Source organism: Aquarana catesbeiana, linkage group LG07, assembly GCF_042186555.1.
Source record: "Aquarana catesbeiana isolate 2022-GZ linkage group LG07, ASM4218655v1, whole genome shotgun sequence".
In the NCBI taxonomy this organism is placed as follows: Eukaryota; Metazoa; Chordata; class Amphibia; order Anura; family Ranidae; genus Aquarana; species Aquarana catesbeiana.
In genome coordinates this window covers 69,196,644-69,218,527 of record NC_133330.1, presented here as the reverse complement: position 1 = coordinate 69,218,527, position 21,884 = coordinate 69,196,644, and the positions used below count along the sequence as shown (strand labels likewise).

At 42.7% G+C, this 21,884-nt stretch overlaps 1 protein-coding gene across 17 annotated transcripts in view; it reads left to right on the top strand.

Annotated features, from left to right (window-relative positions):
• The window catches only part of CACNA1D (calcium voltage-gated channel subunit alpha1 D), a 524,402-nt gene that overhangs the window by 364,974 nt on the left and 137,544 nt on the right, over positions 1-21,884 (top strand). For 8 of the 17 annotated variants that reach the window (XR_012235243.1, XM_073592299.1, XM_073592298.1 and 5 more), the window contains exons 18-21: positions 3,352-3,400; positions 5,244-5,379; positions 7,423-7,552; positions 20,080-20,139. Coding sequence is in view for 16 of the 17 variants with exons in the window: in XM_073592299.1 (XP_073448400.1) it covers positions 3,352-3,400; positions 5,244-5,379; positions 7,423-7,552; positions 20,080-20,139 (375 nt within the window). In the remaining variant the exon portion in view is untranslated. Of the gene's footprint in view, positions 1-3,351; positions 3,401-5,243; positions 5,380-7,422; positions 7,553-19,949; positions 20,010-20,079; positions 20,140-21,884 lie in introns of all 17 variants that reach the window. The other 9 variants (XM_073592300.1, XM_073592291.1, XM_073592304.1 and 6 more) reach the window with 3 other exon arrangements.

The following is a 21,884-nucleotide window of genomic DNA, read 5'->3' as shown; positions in this document are numbered from 1 at the left end:
GGTGACCTGCGAGCCCCATGCTTGGGGCTCGCAGTTCACCTAGGTGTGTTAGAACAGCGAGAAAATATTCGCTGTCCTAACACTGAACTGCCTCTCCGACAATCAGTTGCTTGGGTCTGTTACCCGTCACCTGATTGGCTGAAACTAAAGGCGCTGTGATTGGACGCCTGATGGGAGAGGACGGGAAGAGGCTAATGGAGGACACCGCTCACCGCCGTCACCCGCTGCCCCACCGAGAGAGGGTAAGTGCCGGGCAGACAGCGAGCGGGCCACAGTGGCAGCATTGGATGGGCAGAGTGACAGCATTGGATGGGCAGAGTGGCAGCATTGGATGGGCAGAGTGGCAGCATTGGATGGGCAGAGTGGCAGCATTTGATGGCACAGTGGCTGCGTTTGATGGGCCACAAGCATGACACCCAGAGGCAGGGGCATGATGGGACTTGTAGTTTTTCAATAGCTGGAGGTCCGCTAATTGCGCACCCCTCTATACCATTATGCACGTGAATGTAACTAGGCCTAAAATATGCCTAGTGTAAAAAAAAAAAAAAATTTTGCTGTAGTTGGGAAGCCACAGGTGGGGCGTAAAGCCGGCTGTAAAAATGAATTGTTGTATGTTCTCTACTTATGTAAACACTGATGCTTCTCTGCATTGGCATTACTTGTGCATATTCATATGATATATTGTAACCTAAGACCCCTTTCATACCGAGGGCGTTTTGCAGCTATAGTGTTAAAAATAGCGCCTGCAATCCGCCCTCAAACAGATGTGCCATTGTCTCCAGTGTGAAAGCCCAAGGGCTTTCACACTGGAGTGGTGCGCTACCAGGATGTCAGGAAAGTCCTGCCAGCAGCTTCTTTGGAGCGGTGTGTTTACCGCACCTCCACCGCTGCCCCCCATTGAAATCAATGGGGCAGCGATGCGGTACCGCCAGGAAAACGCCGCTAGCGGGGGTAAAAGCGCCCCACTAGCGGCTGAAATGCCCCACAAATCCAACAGTAAAACGCCGCTAAAAAGTGGTGTTTTACCGCCGATGCCATGGGCGGCTCGGTGTGAAAGGGGTCTAATGTGGAATGCCACATTTAGGAAATTACATTGTACACCATGCACATGTATATGAGAGAAGTATTGGTATTTATACGATTACTAAAAGATGAGTTTTTAATATTTCACTACAGGTGCTCTTTAATTTGCACCAAAAGTCCACTGTAAAAGGGATGGGCTCTTACCATAGTGTGCAAGTACACACAGCATACAGCACCTTATAGTACATGTGGGGCGTGGCTGCTTACGTGGCAGATGTACACAGTTTTATTAGCAGCAAAATTACATTTGTAAAGGAAAGGAAAAAATGTAATTTAAAACTGCTCGCGGCTGTAATGTATTGCCGGATCCCGGCAATATAGATAAAAATCATTAAAAAAAACAGCATAGTTTCCCCCCCTCCCCCAGTCCATTACCATGCCCTTCAGGTCTTGTATGGATTTTAAGGGGGGAACCCCGCACCAAAAAAAAAAAAAAATGGCGTTGGGGTCCCCCCCAAAATCCATACCAGATCCTTATCCGAGCACACAACCTGGCAGGCCACAGTAAAAGGGGGGCATGAGAGAGTGCCCTCCTCCTGAACCATACCAGGCCACATGCCCTCAACATAGGGAGGGTGCTTTGGGGTCCCCCCACAACACCTTGTCCCCATGTTGATGGGGACAAGGGCCTCTTCCCCACAACCCTTGCCCGATGGTTTTGGGGGTCTGCGGGCGGGGGGTTTATCGGAATATTGAAGCCCCTTTAACAAGAGGACCCCCAGATCCTGCCCCCTCTTATGTGAATGGGCATGCCTAGTAATGGACGGGGGGAAGGGAACCCATGCCGTTTTTTTCAATGATTTGTATGTTGTATGTATATTGCCGGGATCTGACAATACATTACAGCCGCGAGCAGTTTAAAATTACAATTTTTCCTTTAGAAATGTCATTTTGCTGTGGTACTGTTCTAAACACGGGAAAGATGCGCTACTTTACAGGCAGACTAAGGACACCCCCCAGGCACAATATTTGAAGAAATATTTCATTTTTATTGTTTCACTGTAAGCATTATTAAAATCACTGCTCCTGAAAAAGCTGTTTTAAAAACTTTTTTTTGCATTGATACATGTCCCCTGGGGCAGGACCCGGGTCCCCAAACACTTTTTATGGCAATAACTTGCATATAAGCCTTTAAAATTAGCACTTTTGATTTTTCATGTTCGTGTCTCATAGACTTTAACGGTGTTTTGGTGCGAACCGAACCGGTGGGTGTTTGGCTCATCCCTAATAGCGGCCTAGCCTGGCCTTTCTGAAACATTAGGTTGCCTTATTATGCTTGCCTGGTTCCAATATACCATAGGCTGGATTAGTGGCACTGCACATGTAAATTGACCATAGATATAGACAGCTGATATATGCAGAGTTGAGAGGGTTGGTTTTCTATCAACCTGTAACAACTAGAGTTGGGCCGAACACCCCCCCAGTTTGGTTCCCCATGTTGAGGGCATGTGATCTTGTATGGATTAGGAGGAGGGGCGCTTGCTCGCTCCCCACCCTCTTTCCTGACCTGCCAGGCTTCATGCTTGGATAAGGGTCTGGTATGGATTTTGGGGGGAATTTTGGTGTGAGGGTTCCCCTCAAAATCAATGCCATACCTAAGGGTCTGGTATCGATGGTGCATGCCGTTTTTTTAAACAATCTTTCTATTGCCGGCAATGTTTTTTTTTTTTTTTCATTCAGTTGTCTGCGGGGAACCCCTTTGACAGCGAACAACTCATCTGTTGTTAAAGAGGAAGTAAACTCTGATGTTTTCTTTTTTTTTTTTTACCTGCAAAGTAAAGGCATAATGTGCCAGTATGCATCGCTCTGTGACTGGCCGGAGCTGTGTGACGTCACTCCCGCTCATGTGCGTGGGGGCCACGGGTCACGGCACAGGGCTCTGAAGAAACGGCACCAGCGTTTATTTATAGTACCTATAGGTAAGCCTCATTATAGGCTTACCTATAGGTACAAACATTAGAGGGAGGTCTACTTCCTCTTTAGGGACGCTGTGGCCGGCTTCCCTGTCCGCTCCAAAACAACCAGCTATTCACAAAGCTTTGCCCAATCAGGGCTTAGAATGCACTGTGCAGCATGCAGTGCATTGTGGCGTTCTCAAAGGGCAAACATCCCGCCGAGCACCCTGCAAATTCGGGTGTTTTCAGGCAATGTTCGGGCCGAACTTTTGCTCGGCTTGAACTGTTCGCCCAACTCTAGTAACAACATACTGTATGAACCAGGAGGGAAGTGAGTCAGTCATTTTTTTTTGTCTGTTTTTTTTTCTTTTAGGTAGATGTTGATGAAGAAAATGAAGAAGAAAATCAACACGCAGAGCCAGGTAATATACATAATACAATGTCTCTTTTGAATAGTTAGACAGATTGAAAAAAGGCACAATACCATTGAGTTCACCCAATAAAAAAAGAACAATCATTTAAAAACCTGTATATATAGAGCCCTAAGTCCACAGTTGATCCAAAGGAAGGCAAAAAAACCTTATAAAGCATGGGCCAATTTGTTCTAATGGAGGGGAAAAAATCCTCCCAAGGAAATTGGATATTCCCTGGATCAACAATTTCTGGTATTATTACCTATAAATGTTCCACAAACTTCCAATGATCACCGTTATTGGCTGTCACCTCACTGATTTGTTTCCGATTGCCTGCGGGAGTAAGTGACAATGTGCTCTCAAAACTAAGAGCGCACACAGCAGCAAGCCCCTAGTTCAGCGGTCCCCAACTCATTTTGCACCAGGGACTGAGGCGAGGGGGGGGGGGACGGCGACTGTGCAGGGGCAGTTGAGTGAGTTGGCCCTCACCACAACCCTCCTTTACAGCACAGTCCCCTTTATATCAGTTTCCACAGTCCCCCTTTACATCACAGTTGCCCTTTTAAAGCAGTCCCACGGTGTCCTCAGTTCCCCTTCACATCACAGCCAGCTTTACATTATAGTGCCTGTTTACAGTTCAGTCCCATTTACATCACAATGTCCCTTTGCCATGCAGTCCCCTTTACATTAATGTAATGTGGACTGCATTGTAAACTGGGGCAGTGATGTGAGGGGTACTTCACTGTAAAGAGGCACTGTGATGTAAAGGGGACTGCACTGTTATGTAGAGGGGGACTGCACTGTAAAGGGGCACTGTGATATAAAGGGGACTGCACTGTAATGATTACATCACTGCCACCCCCCATTACAGTGCCCCTTGCAGTCATGCCCCCCCCTTTTTTCTCTAATCACAGTGCCCCCTTTAACTCTTTGCCTCCCCTGCAAAGTCCTACCTTTGACAGGGCAGAGGCAGGATTCCGCCTGTTTGTTGTCTTCAGGGTCTCCTGACAATGCCATCCTATTAGCAGGGCAGGAGGCAGGAGGAGTTGCAGATCTAGATGGAGTGTGGGAGCTGCTCAACTTACCATATTAACAAATGAGTGATTACCCGCTTGTTAATATGAAAAGACTCCCGTTCTCTGTGCAGATCTCACTGTGTGGCGGGATAGGAGACACAGGCATGGCCGCACAGCGGGAGATGAGTGGCAGCCGCGGTCTGTGATAGCCCTGTGTGGACCGCGGTCGCCGCTCACCCCCCACTGCATGGCCCAGTCATCAACAGGCCATGGACCGGTTCCAGTCCGCGGCTCGGGTTTGGGGAACCCTGTCCTAGTTCACAGCTGAAACAGATTATTGAATTCACTGTAAAGATTTTAGTGTCTGCAAACAATAAATTACTGATGCCAGATGACAGCTAGTTAAAGCAGAACTAGAGGCAGAGATACCTTTCCAACGGTCCCTCCGGCGTTGGTATCTTCTCCTGTATGCCGGTGTTCGGGCGTCTTCATTGGCCGGCAAGGGATGATGTCAGTGCTGCGCATGCAATCATCCCTTTGCAGCTGCTGTAAGCTACGCTGCACATGCGCAGCTCAGTTTACATTCCATGGATCGCTGTGGTCAGGCAGGTAGGTGTAGTTTATTGCAAAAGGAACATTGCACGTCTCTTCTCAATAAACTTCCGCTTTAAGGTAAACTGAACTTTCTTACTTGAGATGCTTTCACCTTGTATATATGGAATTTGTACTGGTATATGCTTTCACCTTGCCCATGCATGGCAAAGTGACAGTGACTCTGCAAAGGCCTCCCCCTGACTCCCCTAATCTTACATTCCTTACCTTACTCATTACTGCAGAAGAAGAAGAAGAAGAAGAAGAACCAGAAGTACCAGCTGGTCCTCGTCCCCGGCGGATGTCAGAGCTGAACATGAAGGAGAAGATTACCCCAATTCCAGAAGGGAGCGCCTTCTTTATATTCAGCAATACCAATCCGTAAGTAGATTGTAGATTGGATATAAATAGACATTGAGTAAAAAGATGCAGTGCTAAATACAATTGGTATTTAAACGAAGTGAAAATAACTAATGTTTAAATATTAAAAACGTGCAAAATGAGCTTATATGTGAGAATACATATATATATATATATATATATATATATATATATATATATATATATATATATGTGTGTGTGTGTGCAAAAATGTCCACGTTGTAAAACCACACTAGGAAAATGTTTAGAAGTCCACTTTCAAGGAAATGGTAAAAACCCTAAATCAAGTCCAGGACAAAAAAAGATTAAAGAATCAAATATGTGACGAAAAAGTGTTGTTGAAATATTGATCTCGATGAACTGGAAATCAACATCCAAATATAATCATAGTAGTGCATGAAGAGTGATAAAGGAAGCCACTACCGATAACACTGAGGCTTACCAGAATATATGGACTCAATAAGGCATATGCCCAGTGAGTCGTCAGAGCGTTGCGATGACTATACACCAATGGTTGGAAAACATCAGCATGTGTAGATGTTGAAACACTGGAAATAATCACACTTTTCTCCAGAGGACACAGGTCTCAAGGAAGGGGGCTTCAGAGGTATAATCCGTAGCATGGATTCACAGATGTATAACCAAAAATGAAATAAAAATCCCACATAGTGTGAATCCGCTTAACAGGATATTTATTATAAAAGGTATATGGATACACTCACATTTAGGTAGAACAACAACCACTTGAATAACAGAACTGAAGCAATGGGAACAGTAGGCTCGACCCAACGCGTTTCATCTAGGAAACAGCATGCGACTTGGGATGAGCGAAACCTTCCAATGTTTGTGGAGGAACGCACAGGCATCACAATCAGCTAACACGTTTCGAAGGGAACGTCCCTTCTTCATCAGAGCTATGCCCTTGTTTCTTTCTTCTTTCGGTTTTTACTAGGATATCCCCATCCTTGAGGGTAGCAAGGCATTGGTTGACGTATTATTTATATGGTGATCCACCTGTGCGCAGGAGTCGTTTTCTCTTTTTTGCTATTTTAGAATACTGCAATCACTGAGCAGCAAATGATATCACCTGTGATGTATTTCAGTTATCTTGCAAACCTGGCCTGTTATTGGGCCCCGAGGACAGGGTTGATGACCACTGATCTAGTCTATATAGATAGACTAGGATATGCAGTACAGGTTGAAATCTGATTGTACACCCTCTAGCATTTGTATCCAGTAATTCCAACCCTTATGCTATTCATACATGGCTCAAACTTCAGCCAATTCCTGCTGGATCAGCTAAAATCTGAACTGTGGGTGGCCATGTCACCACCACCTAGGTCATCAAACCGTGATCAGAGAGCTGAAAGAGCCCAGCAAAATATTATCAGCTGAACAGTGACTGCTTCCAATCAGAAACAGGAGCTGTATCTGTCAGAATACAATAGCTGTCAGGGGAAATTCCTCCATCCAAGCTGTTTAGCATAGATGGGGGAATCTACTGGGTTTTCTCATTCAGCCTGCGGGGTAATCCTCTCTATTTGTCCTGTTTACCATTATCATTAAAAGTAAAAGAAAATCCCACATTTTGTCCCCAGAAAAATAATCGAGGGAAAATTTCCAATGGGGGCATTAGTTCTGGTGACCTGGGGGTTCCCAAGGGATTCCCTGAATTTGCAGGAATTTCCCTAAATTGGGGCACAGATGGTGAAAAAAAAAATTGACAGGGGTTATAACCCTTCCTTGCTCTATCCAAAATGAAAAAAAAAAGTTTTGCCTATGGTTCTGCTTTAAATATGACATAACAAATGTCACAGATTGCTGAGTACTGTTATGTTGTAAAGTTACCCCTGTGTTGACTTGCTGTAGTTTTAGAATTGAAATTACTAATATCCCATTGGTCTGAGGTGCTAAGTTTAGGACCCCAGATTCTAGTTAGCCATTACTTTCTGATCTGTGATTGTGAATTTATGTTAGGACGCAGGGAAAGTGGGAGCAGAGATGTTCACACTTCAGAAATTCACATGTATATTTGTTATTTAGGATTCGTGTGGGCTGCCACAAACTCATAAACCATCACATCTTCACCAACCTCATCCTGGTGTTTATCATGCTCAGCAGCGCGTCCCTAGCAGCCGAAGATCCTATTTGCAGTACTTCCTTCCGTAATATAGTAAGTATTGTTATGTTAATCCAGTTTATTGCTGGCAATGATGTTTACAAACTGTTAATATTTAACCTCCTATCATTTAATTAATGCCTTACAAACTCAAATTGTTAAATGTTTTAGGAACTCATCAGAGTTAATAAAATAATTGAAAGGTCACCTTACCCAAAAGTGTGATTTCAGTCAAATTCTTTAATAGTGAGACCTCTCTAACATAATTCCTTACCTCTTTTTCCTTTCCATCTGGGAGTTTTGGGTGTTCACGACCTTCATATGTTCCATCTCCCCCTGTTTTGTTTTTGATGATATAACCGAAATAGAGATGGAACTTAATATCTCACCAATAGAGTCCCTGAGGGCCCATGTAGGCATGTGTCAACGTGTGTTGTGTTAAGGCAACCCAATCATTTTGAATCTGCTGCTAGAGCACAAGAATGGATAAAGAAATAGACATGCAGCAGATTTTCCAATGCAACATGATAGTTCATTCCTATGCACTGTTGTACACTGCACTTGTGCGACTTGTCCTGCGACTTGGGACTTCAAAGTCGCATGACAAGTTGTGCCCCAGGATTTCCAATGAGTACCATTCATATCTGTGCGACTTCAAGTCGCACCAACTTCAGAGTAGTCCCTGCACTACTTTGGTCTGACTTTTATGCGAGTTGAGGTCCATAGACCTCAAGTTTACACAGGCATTCCCTTAAATCGCAGCAAAATTGCGCAATTTTTAAATCGCGGCAGTGTGAAAGGGGCCTTAGCTGTTAAGATTGCTTAAACCCTATGCAAATTATTTTACGGTATATGCAATTATGACTTTTCTGTAAAAGTTGAGCTTCTGCAACTACAACCTCCCTATTGGTCAATGTGGCCATCCATCACTTAAAGGGAATGTATGATTGTAGATATTTTGCTTCTTTATTATTGCCAAGAGTGAAACACACTCTGACCTTTTTTCAGAGTTAACAGTCAGTGGGGAGGCCTCCTCCTGTTTTTACCCAATGTTGCCAAACAAACATGCCACAACCATGTGCATTGCATGTGGTTGCAGTGCGTTTGCAGCTCTTCCAAATTCACTTGATATTCCCATAACGATCGCTATATTTCAAGTTGTTTTTGCTATGGGAAAAGCATTTCGACCACAGCATGTAAACACCCCTATCCATTGCTATTGCGATTTAAGAAGGAGCTAAAAACACAACTCAGATGCACGTTTCTAACTCCCCCCCCCCAACAGAATGCCTGCACTTAAAGGGTGTTGTCGTTGGACAGTGGTGGCATTTGGAGGGGCTTAGCTATAAAGTCGGGGGGGGGGGGAGTCAGTCCCCAGTAACAAAGTGAAACTAAATCAGAAAGGGGCGGAAAAGAGTCTTTTTTCTGCCTCTGTGTTTAAAATGCTTTACTGATCTCAGGAGCTTGTTTACATTAGACCTTAAGGCTCCATGCACACTGTGTTTAAAAAAAAAGTCTGTTCTCTTAGGAGTAAAAATCGCTCATATAGAGCAGGTTGCTGAACATGTAACATGCTACACCTTAAATATGGGTGTAATATATTCAGAAAGGTGAACTTTTCCTTTAATTATATAAAAAGAGATGGATTCTTTTTCACTTTAGTGCTGTCATTTTGTAACTTTTAATCATAGCAGAAAACAGTGAAACATGTCGGTAGGTTGTTGCTGACCTTTTGCAGGACTGAGCTAGCCTAGAATCAGAAAACTCACTTGGTGCACATTAACAATTCCAAATCTATGTGTCCCGCACAGCTCACAGTCCTGGCAGTGCGCTAGACTTCATTACCAATTAATTGAGGAGCTGCACTGAGCTTTCTCCCGCTGCTACACTAAGTACTTTGGTTTCTGGTTTGATTTACTCAGAAATAGCTTGTCTGACCTTTGTTATAACACCACAGGGGGCAACAAAATCAGAGCAGTAATCGTTTGGGCAAATGGGCTAGGTCCTTAAAGCAGAACTCCGGCCTTCCCTTCAGTCTTGCACAGTTGTACAGGCTCCTCTCCTGTACTGAAATTGCTTAGGCTGCTTTCACACTAAGGCGGTTTTCAGGCATTTTAGTGCTAGACATAGCCTCTACCTAATGCCTGAAAACCGCCTCCCCATTCATTTCAGTGTGACTTTTCACATTGGTTCGGTGTGCCTGCGGGACATTCTGAAAAAACCTGCAAGCAGCATCTTTGGGGCGGTTTGTTAGTGGTGTATACACTGCTCCCAAAATGCCTTGCCCATTGAAAGGAATGGGCAGCAATGCCGAAGTGCTTGGAAAGTGCTTCAGCACTGACACAACATGGGCATTTTAATCCCTTTCTTTGGCTGCTAGCGGGGGTTAAAAGCACCCCACTAGTGGCTGAAAAGTGCCTCTAAAAGGACGGTAAAGCGCCGCTAAAACTAGCGGTGCTTTACTGCTAATGCAAAGTAGCTACATTGTAAAAGTAGCCTAACTCTGCTTTATGAACTGTAAACTTCTCACAGTGTGCATTAGAAGCTGAAGTAAATAAGATTCTCTGCGCATTGTCTGGCTGGCGGACACCCAGCCTCATCTAGCTCTAGCCTCCCTAGCCCTCCTGAACCTGGCCCACTCTTTTTATTCATTGGATTTCAGTTGTTTAAATCACGGTTGTTCAACATCATGTTGGTGTTAGTTAGGCTGGTCTGCATGCAAATGCAGTATGCCCAGGAGCACCCAATCTTCAAGACTGACATCCATGATCTATTTTGATATTTGCATACAGGGCTGAGTGCTGTTAAGAGAAGTACTGAGACAGGGTGATGTGATGGTTTCAGTTAGCTACAGTATGCACAGCATAGCTGACCCCTTTCCTCAACAATGATCTATCCCCATTGCACAGCGAACCACAAAGACCCAGTGATTATATCACTGTGTCTAAAGTAAGGTATGTAAAGAAAACGTAAGGGTTTTATGTATGTAGTGCCACCCCCGTGAGGGCCGCTTACAGATAACTGACCCCAAGGATTGCCCTGAACTTGCAAGTTCCCCTACACCTTTGACACCCTGGGTTCGGATATTTCTGAATGACAATGCAATTATACAGGCACCAGACTATGACACAGTAATCCAGTAATCATGCAATCAGATTAATAAGCAAAATGTGGCCTAGGCACATTATATATTGTTAGCATCAAACTCTTAGCACACATAAACAGGAGAATTCTGAATGTATAGCTTCAACAAAATGGAGGGCAGCAACCAGTAACTTGAATAAGGCCTGTGGCCACAGGTAGAAAAGAAAAGGAGAATGACCGCCTTTATGTCAGACTACTCCCTTTTGCCTTCTGACGCCACAACCCCAAACTAAAAACAGATACATAAGAATATTCCAACAGATTACCAAAATATAATAATATAATACCCTGGTCTCTGAAAAGACTTCCTTATTAATATGGGCAAGTATTGTACTCAACATTCCTTAAGGGGGGGGGGGAGTCCTTGTGTTATAGATGTTCTGTATCTTCAGCTAGCTTAAACAAGGGCCCAGGAAAGTTCCTGTATAATGGCATCCAGTGTTGCAAATGCAAAGTGTCTCCTTATTAGATTTTTAAAAAGAGAACAAGGTAAAGGTGTCTGCATGCAGTGTGTCTTGGGGTGTAAAGACAAGTTAAACATATATGGAATGCGCTCAGGGTTGACCCCTATGAAGGGCTGTATAAAAAACAAGTCCAAGTACTTATCACAAATGTTCTTTTAAGAGGTGATGTGATATCCAACAATGTCCATAAGAAGTTCAATATTAAGGTAATGTGAGACCAATGGAAATGGACTGGGCCACAGGTGGAGATCTGTAATGCTTGTATACTCGGGGTACAAAAAAAAAATTTAGGAGCATAGTCGACTCTGTGGAAGATGCATAAGAAGAATGAAAAGCGTCTCTAAGTGTAGAATTTAATGTGAATGGCAAGGAAAACAAAAAAAAACTCACAGGAGGTAGACTTGATTAAGGCTCATCTGTTGGATGGAAGCGTCCCGGTGGGAGATGTTCAGTGTGCCGCTCCAGGAGAGCCAAGACCTCAGTGTCACAGGGAGATAAGCCGGCAAAGTCCGTGTGGTTCCGGGTATGGTCTTATGACTAGCAACGTGAAGCGCTGCGATCACAACCCACTCCATCCACGGCGCAGCGCTCCACGTTGCTAGTCATAAGACCATATCCGGAACCACACGGACTTTGCCGGCTTATCTCCCTGTGACACTGAGGTCTTGGCTCTCCTGGAGCGGTGCGCTGGACATCTCCCAATGGGACGCTTCCATCTAACATGAGCCTGAATCAAATCTCCCTTCCTTGCCATTCACATCCAAATTCTAGACAACCCTGCAGACTACATTGCACTTAAGCAGCACAGTCTGGTCCAGGACCCACCCCAGCCTTTGACTGGAGGATGCAGAAGCAGCAGCATATTTATGTGCAAACATTTACCTGGAGTTCCCCCATAATTCTGTCCAGGTGCAATAGCAATGAAGGGTGTTATTTCGGTAGATTTATGAATAACAGAAACATTTTGCCCAGTGCCAATTTCCAAATGGTACGGATTTCCCTTTAGTGTAGGAAGAAAATTTGCCATTCTGTTTTTATTTTAAATGGACAAAATTGTTTCAGTTTAGTTTGAGAAACGTCTTATTGGATAGTTTTGTGTATGTATCTGTCCGAAGCTGTACTGATACACATGTGGTTACCAAACATCTTGTGACACCAATGTGGTCAAACATTGACACCTGCAGGCCTTGTAAAATGATGCACTTTTCTGCTGAATTAAGCCATTTTAAATGAAAGTAGATGCCTGCCCTTGGTAAAGTAAGCTAAATATATGTCTATATAAGCTGGCCAAATACTAGTAGAATTTAATTCAAAAAAAGTTGTTTGATTTTCTATTAGTGGGGTCAAATCGGTGTTCATTTTTGACCTCACTGATGAGAAAATTTGAAGAAGTGGGATATAAAACGTTCTCAAACTAACACATTTTTGGCAGATAATGGGGGGGTTTACTTAAACCATAGCACTCAGAATCTGGTGCAGCTGTACATGACAGCCAATCAGCTTCTAACTTCAGCTTGTTCAATTAGGCTTTGACAATAAAACCTGGAAGCTGATTGGTTTCTATGCAGAACTGCACCAGATTTTGCACGCGTCAGTTTTAGTAAATCAACCCCAATGTGTTTATCATTCAGGAAAGTCAATTTGTTCCAACATTAAATGCTAATAGCATACAAAATTTGGAAGTACTTTTGAATGACATTTGTCAAGTCATCGCACGTACTGAGAATTATTGTGAACTCTGCCCCCAGCTACATCACTAGCCTAGTCTCAAAATACCAACCTAATCACCCTCTTCGTTCCTCCTGCTCTCTAGTTCCCTCATCACCTCCTCCCATATCCGCCTCCAGGACTTCTCCCGAGCCTCGCCCATCCTCTGGAATTCCCTACCCCAATCTGTCAGACTGTCTCCAAATTTATCCACTTTTAGGCGATCCCTGAAAACTTTCCTCTTCAGAGAAGCCTATCCTGCCTCCATCTAACAACTGCACTATTTTCTCCATTAGCTCACCCCCCACCCCACCCCCCACAGCTATTACACTTTTGTATAACTTGACCCTCACTCCTAGTTTGTAAGCTCTAAGGAGCAGGGCCCTCTGTTTCCTCCTGTATTGAATTTTATTGTAATTGTACTGTCTGCCCTAATGTTGTAAAGTGCTGCGTAAACTGTTGGCGCTATATAAATCCTGTATAATAATACTAAATACTAGCTACTAGTGTATGGCCAGCTTTACTGTCTGCTCCACTGTTAAAGTTCACTGTTATGTGTTGATAAAAGTATTCAATGTCCATAGTAAATCCCCTGTTGGATTGCCTTCCCTGTTGCAAATCTACAGTATTGTATCACAGCACATGACACCATACACACACATAGGCTATGATTCTTATATTGTTTCACCAGTAAACAACTGTGATGTAACTAGGTAAAATATCAGCATGTAATCTAGATCAATCGGGAATACACAACTATTTCTTTTAAAAAAAAAAATCACACCCAGCTTGAATATTGTAAACCCCTTGCATATATATATATATATATATATATATATATATATATATATATATATATATATATATATATATATATATATATATATATATATATATATATAATATACAGTATCTCACAAAAGTGAGTACTCCCCTCACATTTTTGTAAATATTTTATTATATCTTTTCATGTGACAACACTGAAGAAATGACAACTTGTTACAATGTAAAGTAATGAGTGTACAGCCTGTATAACAGTGTAAATTTACTGTCCCCTCAAAATAACGCAACACACAGCCATTAATGAATTAAACCACTGGCAACAAAAGTGATTACACCCCTAAATGAAAATATCCAAATTGTTGGACTCCAAGTGGCAAAATGTTGTGTGGCCACCATTATTTTCCAGCACTGCCTTAACCCTCTTGGGCATGAAGTTCACCAGAGCTTCACAGGTTGCCACTGGAGTCCTCTTCCACTCCTCCATGACGATATCACGGAGCTGGTGGATGTTAGAGATCTTGTGCCTCCACCTTCAATTTGAGGATGCCCTACAGATGCTTAATAGGGTTTAGGTCTGGAGACATGCATGGCCAGTCCATTACCTTTACCCTCAGCTTCTTTAGCAAGGCAGTGGTCATCTTGGAGGTGTGTTTGGGGTCTTTATCATGTTGGAATACTGCCCTGCGGCTCAGTCTCCGGAGGGAGGGGATCATGTTCTGCTCCATTATGTCACAGTACATGTTGGCATTCATGGTTCCCTCAATGAACTGTAGCTCCCCAGTGCCGGCAGCACTCATGCAACTCCAGACCATGACACTCCCACCACTGACTGTAGGCAAGACACACTTGTCTTTGTACTCCTTGCCTGGTTACCGCCACACACGCTTCACACCATCTGAACCAAATAAGTTTATCTTGGTCTCATCAGACCACAGGACATGGTTCCAGTAATCCATGTCCTTAGTCTGCTTGTCTTCAGCAAACTGTTTGTGGGCTTTCTTGTGCATCATCTTTAGAAGAGGCTTCCTTCTTGGACGACAGCCATGCAGACCAATTTGATGCAGTGTGCGGCGTATGGTCTGAGCACTGACAGGCCAACCCCCCACCCCTTCAACATCTGCAGCAATGCTGGCAGCACTCATACATCTATTTCCCAAAGACAACCTCTGGATATGATGCTAAGCACGTGCACTCAACTTATTTGGTCGACAGTGGCGAGGCCTGTTCTGAGTGGAACCTGTCCTGTTAAACCGCTGTATGGTCTTGGCCATCGTGCTGCAGCTCAGTTTCAGGGTCTTGGCAGTCTTCTTATAGCCTAGGCCATCTTTATGTAGAGCAACAATTCTTTTTTTCAGATCCTCAGAGTGTTCTTTGGCTTGAGGTGCCATGTTAAACTTCCAGTGACCAGTATGAGAGAGTGAGAGCAATAACACCAAATTTAACACACCTGTTCCCCATTCACACCTGAGACTTTTTAACACCAAAAAGTCACATGATACCGGAGAGGGAAAATGGCTAATTGGGCCCAATTTGAACATTTTCACTTAGGGGTGTACTCACTTTTGTTGCCAGCAGTTTAGACATTAATGGCTGTGTGTTGAGTTATTTTGAGGGGACAGCAAATTTACACTGTTATGCAAGCTGTACACTCACAACTTTATATTGTAGCAAAGTGTCATTTCTTCAGTGTTGTCACATGAAAAGATATAATAAAATATTTACAAATATGCGAGGGGTGTACTCACTTTTGTGAGATACTGTATATATATATATCAAACACAAGGCCTGCAGGCCACATCCGGCCCTCCAGGCCATTGCATTGCTCTCCTGCAGCTGCAGCGCCTCCCCGCCCACCTTGTTTCAGCAGTCAGCAGCAGAGAGAGGGACAGAACTCCACCTCCAGATCTTGTGCTTCTCAGTGCAGTGATGCAGAGGCCCATCTCTGCCCAGGTTTCAGCATTTGACAGCAGAAAGGAGGACAGAACACCTCCTACATATCCTGTGCAACTGCAGCAACCCTCATCTCCACCTCCCCTCTGCATTCAGAAGCTGACTCCAGCCCTCCTCTGGCCCTTATACCAGACTCTGCACTTTCTGCTTTCCAGCTCCACCCCAGCTTTTCCCTGGCAGTAGCACAAGATAAAGGGCGTGCACTGTGATATAAGGGAGGGAGGGGTACTCTTGACTTCTGATGGTAAGGGGGCTCTTGACATCTGATCTAAGGGGTGCTCTGGACATCTAGTCTTACAGATACAACCGCCCCTTTGAGAGCAACCATAATGCTGATGCAACCCCTGATGAAACTGAGTTTGACACTCCTGCTCTATATTAATGCAAATTGAATAAGGTAATGCAGGCAGAAGGAAGTCAATTGCAGTTCAAATGAACCCGGTAATGAATTGTGATTGATCTTTGAAGCTTTTCAAACTGATGTCATCTAGACCAGCACAAAGCACGTTGACACAGGCCATAAAGCTGGTACTGTGTTAGGTTGATTGTCCTTATTTAATGTAGTATAACTTTCTCTCTCCAGTTGGACCCATACCAACATAAACATATCAGAAAGAATATGGCTGGTAGTTGTGAAGCAAGAAATGCTATTTAAAACCCAGTATTCAATACCATCATACCAGAAGAAGCAGACCCACAGGGCTCTCTATTTTAATACAGGCCATAATTTTTTTTTCAGGTTTTAGATCTTAAAAATACACTTTAATGGTGGCTCCACTAGAAGCCTTTAATCACCTTTCTTCTTTTCTGCCCATAGGTTGGGAAGAAAAGAAGCCCTGTGTAAGCTCTAACTTACAACTTGGGAGTTTACACCTGGCTAAGGACTCTTCCCCAGCCCCATGTGACATCACTGGCAGGCATTTACCAAGTACCAGTGCTGTTAAATGACATGAATGGCAGTGAGTCAGCTGTCTTCCACTGCTGTGCTCCCAGTGGTCTGAGCGAAAAGAAAGCAAATATAAGCTGCCTATGTAGCTGCCATTATTCTAAATCTTTTCTCTGCATGCATTCATGAAAAGTACTTGGTTTCTGAGGTTAAGATGTGTAGCACTGAATGAAGCTGACTTGTAGTAGCTTTTCTGTTCAAATGGGTAGGTAGAGCTTTGTAAAACAGTAGTTGGGGATAGAGGCATTTGTACAAATGTTCTTCTTGAATATATTTCTATGGCAAAATGGCCAATTCCAACATTTCTGGTGGCCCAACCCACATCTGTAACAGGAACTTGGGAAGACACTTGACAGATAAATATACATGGCACAGAGCAGAAATTAGGCAAGTGTCAGGACAGCAGGGAAAATGGTAGATGAGACAGGCTTGTGTTTCGATCCAGTTTTGTGACCAGGCTATGAAGTAGCTACAGTGCAGGCCAAAGACCTGGCTATACTGTTAATATCAAAACAAAGAAGAAGTCTTGCGAGCCACAATAACCCTATGCCCTACTGAAGAAATATATCAAATATAGAAATACCCAGCTGCAAACGCAGGTCACGTATTCATAGCCGTGCAATAAGTGTAAATGAAGAAAAATGCGCTGCGCTTAGGTATATACCAATATGTGCATTCACCTTATCAGTAAAAGGTGCTAAATGCCTGTGATTCAAATCCCAAAACAATCCGTGTATCCAGAAATTGTGCTACTATATGCCCCATCCAAAACACAATATGCTAAATATTAAATAGATTCTATATACTTAAATACACTGTGTTACTGGATATCACACTTAAAGTATAATGTGCTTAATGATAAGTGATCTATTTATACATAAAAATATATTGTTCACATGCTGATCAATTAAATAAAAATCTAATAAATGTGCCTAAAAATTGCATCAAAGTGCCATGCATATATTCAATCCAAAGTGCCGTGTGCAAATAAAAAACCTTATTGTAATCAGTAATATATAATAATATTAAGTGAAAAAAACATGCGCTATAAATATAGTATCTTATACATACAAACTGCAATAAATCATACAGGTGATAAGTGGTAAAAAAACATATATGAATGATATGCAATGCTTGAGGCAATAATAGTCCTTTAAACGTGAAAAAAAACTTCAAAAACCGTATCACACAGCAATGTGTAATGGAAAAAATTCCAAAGGTGAACTACAGTGCATAAAGGTGCTTCACATGAAAAACAAATCGCTGAACCACAGTGCCCAGATCATGCCGTGATGTGCCTTGGTGACCCCCAAAGTAGTTGCGCTCACCTCAGAGCGTGTGACACAGGGTTTAGCTGTGTCCAAACACGCTTTGGAGCCACCCCTGGGCTCAGTATTAGGACACCAGATGATCTCCCACCAGGCTCTTTAAGACTCCACAGGCATCAAACCATAAAAGAGAAGGGACTACATAGTGTAATATCGCCAAACATTTTATTAATAACCATGTATAATCCAATCCCCACACTGGGGTACTCACATTGCATAGGTGCTTAATGTGCACCAAACAGTATAGGCAGGGTGTAAGCTGAGTAATGCTATCCGGCGTGCTGTGGGGTGTTAGAGATTCCCAGCCCAGCTCAGTGCTGCTCGCTCCATCCTGGCCCCTCCCCTACGCGTCTTCGACACAGGGAGTCACGTGTCCCCCTGATGAAGACACGTGACTCCCTGTGTCGAAGACGCGTAGGGGAGGGGCCAGGACGGAGCGAGCAGCACTGAGCTGGGCTGGGAATCTCTAACACCCCACAGCACGCCGGATAGCATTACTCGGCTTACACCCTGCCTATACTGTTTGGTGCACATTAAGCACCTATGCAATGTGAGTACCCCAGTGTGGGGATTGGATTATACATGGTTATTAATAAAATGTTTGGCGATATTACACTATGTAGTCCCTTCTCTTTTATGGTTTGATGCCTGTGGAGTCTTAAAGAGCCTGGTGGGAGATCATCTGGTGTCCTAATACTGAGCCCAGGGGTGGCTCCAAAGCGTGTTTGGACACAGCTAAACCCTGTGTCACACGCTCTGAGGTGAGCGCAACTACTTTGGGGGTCACCAAGGCACATCACGGCATGATCTGGGCACTGTGGTTCAGCGATTTGTTTTTCATGTGAAGCACCTTTATGCACTGTAGTTCACCTTTGGAATTTTTTCCATTACACATTGCTGTGTGATACGGTTTTTGAAGATTTTTTTCACGTTTAAAGGACTATTATTGCCTCAAGCATTGCATATCATTCATATATGCTTTTTTACCACTTATCACCTGTATGATTTATTGCAGTTTGTATGTATAAGATACTATATTTATAGCGCATTTTTTTTCACTTAATATTATTATATATTACTGATTACAATAAGGTTTTTTATTTGCACACGGCACTTTGGATTGAATATATGCATGGCACTTTGATGCAATTTTTAGGCACATTTATTAGTTTTTTATTTAATTGATCAGCATGTGAACAATATATTTTTATGTATAAATAGATCACTTATCATTAAGCACATTATACTTTAAGTGTGATATCCAGTAACACAGTGTATTTAAGTATATAGAATCTATTTAATATTTAGCACATTGTGTTTTGGATGGGGCATATAGTAGCACAATTTCTGGATACACGGATTGTTTTGGGATTTGAATCACAGGCATTTAGCACCTTTTACTGATAAGGTGAATGCACATATTGGTATATACCTAAGCGCAGCACATTTTTCTTCATTTATACTGTTAATATGGTTGGTTGGATCACAAGGCAAAAATCCTTTGGTAGGACAAACTGCTACTGTGCATTTTGTAACTGTGTAATTTCAGTTCCAATTGGCTGAAATAACTTGCTGTTTTACCAAAGAAACGGTCACTTTTCCCATTCAGGGCAAAGTGACAAGTTCTCTTTTAAAAAAAATACCCTACCTAATAATATTCAGCTTCCCCTTTCTTCCTCTGTGCTTCATGCCTCCATTGGAGTTGAGACTTCAAACCCTGTGAAATCTTCATGTCAGATGGTGTTGAAGCTTACACAGTGTTGACTGCTTCCTCTTCCACCTCATGTGACAGTATTTAGGACTGGCAATTGGCCACTTATAGCTGACCACTACATCTTGGGAGGAGATCACATACTCCAACTTACCCAAAAGGACCAAGTACTTACCAAAGCCTCCGGCAAAGCAATGGAAAGGCAGGGGAGGTGAGAATAATGGGTGGGGGTTCTTTTTGTAAGAGAACCAGATTTTCTTTATGTAGTTAAGACCAAATCTTCAACAAAATATTTTTTCAAAAATAATTTCCTATTAAACTTCATGACCAGCTTGCTTTCTTAGTCCCAGCAAAAGGCAGTGATCCATTCTCAGCTTCTCTTCAAGCAGATTACTCACTGTGCTCTTGTACCTTGCAGATTCTTGGTTACTTTGACTATGCTTTCACAGGAATCTTTACAGTTGAAATCTTCTTAAAGGTAAAACCATGTTTTTTTTTGATGATCAGAATGATGTCTGTGATAACCTATAACTCTTCTGTACCCTCAGGTGCTAGGATATGCAGATTATGTCTTCACTAGTATGTTTACATTTGAAATCGTTTTAAAGGTAACCTGGTTTGTGTGAAAATTGTATTTAAAACAGCAGTACAATTGTTTTTACTGTCCCTTTACAGACACTGGTTAGCGGGATTGTTGTTTTTTTTTTTTTTAGCAAATTTATAAAAATATTTAGAATCCATTTCATTTTTATAGAAATTAAGTGTTAATAGTAGGCGTTACCATTTATTTATGCAAAGCTATCTAGTTTGTACCCGCTCATGTTTCTCATGCATTAAAGCCTGACTCTAGCCTAAACTTTTAATTTTATATTTTCAGGCAGGGAAGGGTTGCTGTCTGTGTCTTTCTTCCTGTCAAGGCAGAAAGTCTTAACAGGAAATTAAGTGATGGGTAATCTCACCAATGGGGGACACAGAAAAGACACACTTTTAGTAGTGTGGATAGGGTTGAAATGTTTGACATTTGACATTTCCCCTATATCTTTTATGGATGTCACAGGTAGAGTACCCCTAAGTAACAGACATAAATATACAGCCTGACACATGTTAACTCTTACCTCCTTTATCCAAAACTAAGAAGAAAAATAAAGTTGGAGTGGTGCTTTAAAGGAAACCCATCTAGATAGCAATACGGAGGCCACTATCGATGACCTCCTTCTTAAGAGTACTAGTTCCCTGAATCCCCCTATCATCCTCTGGCATCATTTGTTTCTGAGACACTGGTGCTAAACAAGTATGCACTCCAATTGTCTTGGTTGGAGTCAAGCTGAGAGACCAGTATTTATGGCAGTAGAGAGGTTCATACCAACCAGCAGGATAAGTACACAAGCAGGTCACCCTGGCGGATGACGCAGGCTCACCCGAGATGCAGGGTCTAAGCACTAACTGGTTTTCACCAGATCTCCTGATGGTGGAGATGGGTTTTGCTGCATGCTAGTGCCAGGTCATCATCCTCAGAATCTCCCCACCATAAGCAGATGGAGCAAGTAGGGATCAAGCAGAAGAGTAGCCAGTAAACAAGCCAAAGGTCGGTAACAAGTGGTTGCATGTTTGGATCAAGCAAAAGCGTAGTTGCAAAACAAGCCAAAGGTCAGTAACATATGGTTGTGAAGCTATAGAAAAGGAGCAAGATATTGACTGGAGAGGAGCACTATAATCTGGCAACAGGAACAGCAGAGACATGGGTTAAATCAACAAGTTCATGGGAGGAGCAAATGGTTCAAGGTTCACCAGAAAGAAGACATAAAGCAAGGTTGTCCAAGGAATCAGGCAGGGAGCTGTCCCAGCACCTCTGATGTCACAGCGGGAAGAAACACAGTCAGACACCACGGAGATTCCAGGTTCAGATCTGAATCCTGACACCAGTGTTGTGACTTAACTATGACTTCCTTTGATGTGTACATGTTCCACCCATTATGAACCCAGAGAATCAAGTTGACAGCCAGTGAAAATAGAATAGAAAAACAGATCAGTAATACTAAACAAGAGCAACCTTATTAGAAAGTAACATACATAGTAAAACATAGTAAACACCTGTTACAATCACAGCAGGACTGAACTTTTCTGTTTTACTTTATTAAATCTTTAAAGTTTAAAATCATTTCAGTTGTGCCAGTTTTCGCAATAAAGGGGCATATATATGTCCATTATGTAGCTTTTTTCTAATTGTGCAAATCCGACTCTTCAGCTTGAGACTCAAGGGTCAAAAGTCACATGAAGTGTGACAGTTTCTGCCCTGTGTTTTTGTGACATCCATGTGCATTTTTTTTTTTTTTTTGCTGCAGGATCTTTGCAG